The following is an 8,043-nucleotide window of genomic DNA, read 5'->3' as shown; positions in this document are numbered from 1 at the left end:
TCAGGGAGGGCAACGAAAGCCCCGGCTATGGCACTGAGCCCCAGCTGAGGGGAGAGAGCAAGAGACAGGCACAGAGAGAAAACCCCAGCTGAGGGGACAAACAGATGGCTGAGGAGAGAGAGAGAGAAAAAATCTTAGCTGATGGGAGAGATCGAGAGGCAGAGCCCCGGCTGAGGGAAGAGAGAAAACCCTGGCTGAGAGGGGACAGAGCCCCGGCTGAAGAGCACACACAGAAGCCCGAGTGAGGGAGGGAGAGCTCGGCCCGGGCCGGGGCAGCAGGCACGCTCCAGGCCCCCAGGAGCCCCTTTGTGAGGGACGCCTCAGCGCTGGGCAGGCAGAGCCCAACTGAGGGACACGAGCCTTGCGCTCGCTGAAGGACCGGAGGATCAGGGGAGACGCTTTGAGGGCAAGGTAGAGCATTTCCAGTCCTGAAGCTCCAGTCCGGTTTCCAACACAAGCGGAGCAAGTTCTGAAAATGCCCAGCAGGCCTCGGGAACCGTGTACAACCGGCCATTTACAGTCACAGATTCCAGTTACAGATCTGAATAGGACAGGAGCAAATGGAACATGGAGCTGTAGCGGGGGTGTTTAGGTTGGATCTCAGGGAAAGGTTCTTCCCCCAGAGGGTGCTGGGCACTGCCCAGACTGTCCAGGGAACGGGCACGGCCCCAAGACTGCCAGAGCTCCAGGAGTGTTTGGACAGCGCTGCCAGGGATGCACAGGGTGGGATTTTGGGATGTCTGGGCAGGGGATGGACTCCATCCTTGTGGGTCCCTTCCAACTCAGGATAATCTGTGAACATATTTGAACTTCCCTTGCCTATTTTTGCCTGCTACTAATTAATAATAAACTCAATCAAAGCAACTGCTATTTAGTTTCTGGTTTTTTTGGGCAGTACAGCAATGACCCAATTGGAGGGATGTTACTCCACACGGAGAGAGGGAAGATAAAAATGCAGCACAGGCATTCCGGAGGATGTCAATTTAAAAACCAGAAAATTCAACATTTTGGTCATTGCAGTATTTCAGGTGCAGAAGGCTTGGGAATATGCAGAATACATGGAATTCCCCCAGGACTCACAAAACACTTGAGAAATTATTTCCCACTGGGTTTTTTATTCCCCCCTGAACAATTTCTAATAGAAAAGGATTGTTTACAAGAGCACTCCTGTACAGAAATCCCTTACATCTACCAGTCTTGCTGGGTATTCCCAATGTCTCCAGTGTTCACTGACTCTCAGTGAGCACAGGAAGCAGTCACCTGCATCTATCAAAAGTCTCACTTGGGGAAAAAGTGCCATTAAAATTTAAGCTAATAGTGGACATGAGATGTTTACCATTCTTGGAAGATTATTCTTCAATCACAGGCAGGACAGAAATCTTTTATATAAAAGTGTCATTAAAAATACCACAGTACTGAGAAACTCCCACAACACTGCGCCTCTAATTCCACTCAACACAGGACCTGCAGTAACTATGGAACACCAGACTCACCTGTGATGTGACATTAACATTCTGTGCATGAGGGTGGTTTGGTTTGGTTTGGTTTTGAGGCAGACTTGAGCTCCCTCTGCCCAAAACCAAATTTGTGGGAGGCCAAAGAGCTTTGATCTGCAGGTGCTGAGCTCTGGCAGGCTCTGAGCACACCAACAGAGCAGGGCTGGCTGCACTGGGAGGGCTGGGACAGGTCTATCAATCAAAAAAGATTAATCTTTCAAAAAACTGTGCGTCAGGAAGGGTTATTAACTCCAATCTTCACCCCTAAACCAAGGTAAAGCTTGCTCTGAGTAGGAGTGACTCCTTTAAGCACTCTGCTGGCATCTGCTGTTCTCTCAGCTGCTCTCGGCAGTGGCCAGGTGACAAAGCCAGGCCAGGTGACAAGCCAGGCCAGCCAGACACTGAGGGTCACTCACTCTGCAGAGCCCAGCTGCCCTGTGCAGCCAGAGCACACCACAGCCCTGCCTCTCACACTGTGGTTTCTCCATCATCTCCTGTTCCTTCTATCAGGCACAATAATCACAACCTGCATTGTGTTCTCCAGCTACAGACAAGGTGGATTTAAGAGCCACCTGCACAGCTGGAATTATTAACTAAAGCTCATAAAAAATAACAAAGGGAGAGGAAATGAGCCATCACGAGGGAGGACACATCAAATACTTCAGTGTTGAGCATCCGAGTGCTGCAGGTACTAAGACAGAGCAGGGTGCAAGCTTTTGCCATCAACACTTCAGAAAAATGCGCAGAAAACAGCCCACACGCTTTAAAGATACAACAAATATACACAGAAACACCTGAAACAACACATCCTTGTCAGGTAGTTTCACAACAGTCCCTGAAGGCTTGGAGATGAGGTTTGTGCGGCCTAGGCTTCACAGTCTGGCAGATCTTCTCTCCCCACCTCGAAGGACTCCTTGCTGATCAACAGCAGCTCACGCAGCTCTTTGTTTTCAAGCTGCAAAATCAACATTTTTGCTGAAATAGAAACGAGCTAATTCACAACTGAAGGACTATCACAGAAAAGTGCTAATTTGTAGTTAAAAGATGCTAATATTGAAACAGTCCCACCCCTCCACAGATACACAAAGTTTGTACGTTACAGTTGGTAATGCCAGCATTAGTACAGTGCTGGCACACAGGAAACACATAATTTAAAGCTTATCTTCTTCTGCCTTTATTTATTTTTATATATAGATATATAAAAATAATATGAACATTAAGAACTTGACAATAAACAATCATGTTCTGCATTTCCTGACCCCATCCCCAAATTTTTAGTGTTGTAAGTCCTTGACACAAACATAGAAAATACAGAGACAGCCTGGAGACTCCCAAAGCTCAATTTATTTTCAGCAGCTGGCTCTCTTACCTCCAACTGAGCTAGCTTCTCCTGAACTTTAAAGAACTGCTCATCATCCACTTGAACAGCTTTTCTCATCACCTCTCCCATCTCACATATTCTGTCTATTTGACTTTCAATTTCCTGAAAGACATGAAGTTAATGCATTCAGTAAGTTCAGGCAAAAGCAACAGTCGTAATGTATCCCTTCTAAATCACTTACTTCCATTTTCCTGATTTCGGATTCTCTTTCCGTTTTGAAATTTTAATCATTCCCTCCCAAGCACCTGCAAGCCTTTCTGCCTTGTATACTTAAGGATAAGAACTTGTACCTTATTGCCCTTTATCAGCAGTCCTTTATCAGTGAAAACAGTGAAGAGAGACACAGCAGCCAGCAAGATAAGGCACTCTGATTTAAAGGGAAAAAATTTCAAGTGTGCCAAGGTCTGAGACAGCAGATTCAGGTTCATGTGAACATGATTAGTAGGCGGCAAATTTTATTTTGCTTTATTAGAAAAGCCTGACTAAATTTATTAAGACACTAAAAATAAATGCAAAGATTATTTCAAGTGCGGAGTAAACAACTTTACATCAGAAGGACATGCAGCAACAAAACTAAAGCAAGTAAGACCAGAGGCAGATTTTACAAAATCTGTCTAGGTACAGCAATAAACCTCTGGAAGATGCATTTTGCTGAAGCTCAGAAATGCACATGGAATAAACACTGAAAACTTCCAGTATGGAGCAACAGTTCCTGCTTGAAGAGCAATATATCACATAATGTGACAGGTGACAGGGTGGAGTTTCTTTAAGTGCCCATAGTTTTTCTACTGCCTCTGGAAGATAAATTTATCACTGAGCAGAGAATTCAGTTTTGAACTCCATTCTTCAGAAAGTATGTAAACAAATTAGGGCATCCAGAAGACAGTTGGAGAACACGAGAGACTTCTGGGAAGAAAGATGATTATTTTTCTAAACTATTATTTCTCTAAACAGGAAGATGGTTACACTAAGAACATAGTTCTTTTAAAGACATTAGCAGTTTGTTGCTGTTCTCCAAATGGTGGGGAGAAAAAACTCAAGGACTCCACCTGAAGCACAGAAGACTTTGCCTACACATTGAGACAGTCAAGGGGTATCTCTTCAATGGTTCCTTCAGAACCCTTCCAGCTCTGCATTGCCAAGTTTATTCAAATGTAAAACCTTGATAAACAGCAATTTATGCACTCAGGGAGGCACTGGAAAACAAACATAGCTACACCTTCAGAGGAGTTAAGCAACTCAGAAAAGAGAAGCAGTGAATTGCCACATATCAGTGCACATAAACACATGAGGAGAGTTAGGCTGGCTCCAGCTCCAATGAAAAAACTACAAGATAGGAGATGCCACAGGGTCGAACCAACCTGCTGTTCTCTAATCAAATAATAATACATTTTAAAAGATGCCTAACGCAATTCCTAAGTTTTAAATGGAAATTTAATGTCACTGAATACCTAAATATGTAATAGGCAGCAGTTATCAGCAGCCACATCTCAGAGTTCTGAAGTCACTGAGCCCAGTGTGTACAAAGGGACGCCTCAGGCCACTACCCAGAGTATCTGGATTTAAAAACACTAGGGAGTGACATCTCTTAAGAACTAAACAGGTACAGCTCAGAGAGTTTAGGAGGTTTTTTTCTCCCTTTGTTACAGGTAATAAACAGCAATTACAACAACTTGGACATCTTTGATTTTACTACAGAGAATCAGGCACATTAAGCTTAAGTCAGGGAATTCACCACCTGGTTGAAAGAAAAAGCCTCCACCTGGGCTGTGAAGGGTTTGTGCCTTTCAGTGTCCTCTGGGACAGCTGTTACCTGTGTGCTCTGAAAGGAACAGAGGGGAAAATACCAGCAAAGAGTGTCAAGATTTGGAGAATATGTATTTTAGAGCACAGGATGCAGGAATGGAAACAAAGATTGCGTGACAGCAAGCAGGGGACAGGGGTCTTGAGCACTCTCCTGTCCCTATGCCACCTTACCCCAGAATTAGCCTGATGGACTTTCAAGACTGGTTCTGCCTCTTCACGTTTTCTCCCCTCCAGCAGCTGTAACATCTGCTTCCTGTACTTGCTCATGATGAGTTCCAGCGCGTCCTGGTGCTCCTCCAGTGAGACCCACAGCTCTGCGGAACACCGCACGTCAGGGCCACGACCGGCAGCCACAGCAGGAGCCCCGAGGCTCGCCGGGTACCCGCTGCGGGCGGCACCGGCGCTGCCCCGCCGCTCCCTGGCACTGCGGTGGGGCTGCCCGGATCCCCTCGGCCCAGGAGACTCCCTGACCCGCAACCCACCGGGGCACCCGGCGACTCCGCTCTCCTCCACAAGACCCTCCCGCCGGGCCCACCGGGCGCGCATCCCCGCCGGGACAGCCCCGCACACCGCCCAGCATCGCCCGGGGCCCCTCTGCACATCACCCGCCGGGATCCGCCCCCGGCCCCGCTCACCGCGGTTCTCCTGCTGCAGGTCGCGGATCTGCGTGTTCTCCTGTGCCAGCACCACGTGCGGCCGCAGCCGGGACGGGTCGAGCCGCTCCGCCGCGGGGCCCGGGCCCTGCCGAGGAGACACGGGGGTCGGTCCGGCCGCCTCGGGCCTACCGAGACGCGGGGATGGGTCCGGCCGCCCCGCCCGGGCCCTGCCGAGACGCGGGGGTCGTTCGGGCCGCGCTCACCTGGTCGGCGCAGCCCGCGCCCGCCTCCCGCATGGCGGCCACGCGCCGGTGCAGCACGGCCGACTGGTCGATGAGCGACTCGGCCGCCGTGTCGTGCTCCTTCAGCCGCTCCAGCAGCGTCCGCGCGTCCGTCAGGATCTTATCGATGGTGCAGCTCATGGCGGGCGGCGCTGCTCAGCCCCGCGGCGGGCCCATGTCCCTCGCGGCCCCGCCGCCGCTCTGCCCCCCTCGGCCGCTCTCGCCCCGCTCCGGCCCCGCCGCCGGGCGCGGGCGGACGCGAACCCGCGGGGCCGGGACGCCGCTTCCGCCCGCGGCCACGGCGCCGCCGGTGCGCAGGCGCGAGCCCGCCGGTCCGCCACGGGCTCGCCTGGCGGCGCCAGAGCGCCACGGCCGGGCCGGGGGGCGGGGCCAGAGCGGGGAGGGGCGGGGCCAGGCTCCGGGGCTGTCCCGCCGTGCCCGGGGATGCTCCTCGCAGCCCCGCAGCCTCGGCTGATTTTGGGCTGTTTGGGGGCGTTTTGGGGCGAGGGGACACCGCGATCCCCCGGCACGCGGCGTCCCAAGGCCACCTGCCCCAGGTGGATGTGCCTCCCTCCCACGGGCCGCCCACGCCGCGGTCCCGCGTGTCCGAGCGCGCCCGTGCCCCGAGAGCCCCGGGCTCGGCCGCAGCCCCGGCCCCAGCGCGCTCGGGGGAGCCCGGGACAAGGCCGGCTCCGAGCGGCCGCTGCTCGACACTGGCTGTTTGCGGAGGGCCGGCGGCCCTGACCCCGGGTCCCGCTTATCTCTGCGGCTGCTCCCTCCCAGCGCGATCAATCCCGGCTGGGATCTGCGGGGCTCCCATCTTATCTGATCCCGCTGTTTGTCCCTTCCAACAGTAAACATCCGCCACTCAAAATAAGCTGTGCAATGCTGACTCGCCGCTTTGATTCTTATTTGCTAACTGAAGCTACTGTTGGTGATCCGGGCTGTCCTTGAGGCTTTGTGCCACGAAGTTTTGTTCAGTAGCACCGACTTCATTAACAATGTTTTCAAGAATAATGTTTTAGCAGGACTGCCTTTGACTTGAATCATCTTTCAAATTTAAATCCCTATTCACACAGACACATGAGAAAACTCCAGGGTGCTTTATCAGATGAAGGTTCCTTATGATCCCAGAGATAATCAAGCCTGGTGCAGAAGTGCTGAATGAGATAATTTTATAAAAGCAACAATCTCAAAACATGCACACAATACAAAAGAGAACAGGGTGAGCAGCTGCAGATGGAATATTTCATCAGAATCAGATTAATTAGTAAAGTATGAGAGCTATTCTGCAAATTTGGGAAATGTAATCCTTCCGCTAGTTTGGAAATAAAAGCCCAGACCGTGGTTAAAGCATATTTCACCTTCTGCTCCTTCCCTATTTTTCATGTTATTAGAGAAAACTAGAAAGTTAGGACAGTTTATCAGAATTCCTTTTTCCTAACAGGCAAGTCATGAACACTTGGAAAACTGACAAATATTGCTGTGTGCACCATCCTGGCTATGGAGCAAGTTGGGTAAAGATTGCCCTGCCCCAAAATGGACACATCATGCCTAAGCCATGGCCAGGGCTGGTTTCCCCTGTCCCACTCCCACATCCTCACATGACCCCTCGTGTGCAGCCCAGCACCTGCTGCTGCCTCCCCCTGCTCCTGTTCCCAGCTCCGTGCCTGCCTCCAAAGCCTCTCCCCGAGCACCCATTTCCACAGAGCAGGCCTGACACAGCTCCATGGAACGAGCTCTGTGTGCCAGAGCCATCTTTCCCTTTTTCACTTTAGCCAACACAGGGATTTCTGTGACACCAAACTTGCAGTCCCTGGGGTTCCACTGAATTTAGGCACTCAGTGAGAGATGGGGCGCTGGGAATTCCAGTTCATACTCACAGGAAATCAGCTGAAGGAACCCACGGGCTGGGCAGTGTGAAGGAGCCTTTCATCTCCACAGGAGCTGCACCAGGATGTGTCTGAGCTGCCTGTTCTGCTCTTGTGTTTATAATTCTGATTTAACACTCACTTCCCCTGGTGTCAGAGGTGCCATCCTGGCCTTCCCTGCCCATAGGGACAAGCAGGGGTAGGTGAGGGCAGCACTGCTGTACCAGCCTGTCACTTCAGGATCAGTTCATTTCCTCTGTAACATTCTGGTTTCTAGGAATAAAATTCCAGGATGAGGGAGATGAGAGTCTGTGACACCACTGCCACACCGCTCTGAGCCCGTGCTCCCACTCGGGGCTGGGGCTCAGCCCCTCTCCAGCAGATCTGGACACGGAATCATTTGTCCAGCTCCAGGGGACAGCAGAGTGAGCTCCTGTGGCGCCAGGACACAGAGAGAGAGGATCCAGTAGGACAAAGCTCCTTGGTTTAAATGCTGGGAATGCTTGTCACCAAAACTTCGAGTGTGTAGCAACAGAGCTTAAACAAATCAACAGATGAGCATTTCTGAGTAGGGGTGCCTTGTAATTCCTTTGGCTTATCACAGCAATTCTG

The 8,043-nt window shown here is 51.4% G+C and overlaps 1 protein-coding gene across 2 annotated transcripts; it reads right to left on the bottom strand.

Annotated features, from left to right (window-relative positions):
* Positions 1-1,095: 1,095 nt before the first annotated feature.
* SIKE1 (suppressor of IKBKE 1) lies at positions 1,096-5,854 on the bottom strand. Of its 2 annotated transcripts, none has more exons than XM_038162354.1 (5): positions 5,543-5,854; positions 5,319-5,424; positions 4,855-4,997; positions 2,866-2,979; positions 1,096-2,451 (listed from the first exon to the last, which is right to left on the bottom strand). In XM_038162354.1, exons 1-5 carry the CDS (start codon positions 5,699-5,701, stop codon positions 2,362-2,364), a joined length of 612 nt encoding a protein of 203 aa, XP_038018282.1. In that variant the 5' UTR covers positions 5,702-5,854; the 3' UTR covers positions 1,096-2,361. The 2 variants fall into 2 exon arrangements, with proteins under 2 accessions (XP_038018282.1, XP_038018283.1); XM_038162355.1 differs by having other exon boundaries at positions 1,096-2,471; positions 5,543-5,848.
* Between the last annotated feature and the right edge of the window lie 2,189 nt (positions 5,855-8,043).

Source organism: Motacilla alba, chromosome 26 (assembly GCF_015832195.1).
Source record: "Motacilla alba alba isolate MOTALB_02 chromosome 26, Motacilla_alba_V1.0_pri, whole genome shotgun sequence".
NCBI lineage: Eukaryota > Metazoa > Chordata > Aves > Passeriformes > Motacillidae > Motacilla > Motacilla alba.
Note: the sequence above shows the minus strand (reverse complement) of the source record. Positions and strands in the feature narration are given on the sequence as shown.

What these genes read in the sequence shown, in the direction of transcription:
- SIKE1 (XM_038162354.1), bottom strand. Translation starts at nt 5,701, where the DNA reads ATGAGCTGCACCATCGATAAGATCCTGACGGACGCGCGGACGCTGCTG. An exon ending in GCGCGGGCTGCGCCGACCAG is followed by an intron (nt 5,425 to 5,542) that starts GTGAGCGCGGCC and finishes TCTCCTCGGCAG; the next exon opens with GGCCCGGGCCCCGCGGCGGA. An exon ending in TCCATCAGGCTAATTCTGGG is followed by an intron (nt 2,980 to 4,854) that starts GTAAGGTGGCAT and finishes CATGTCTTTCAG; the next exon opens with GAAATTGAAAGTCAAATAGA.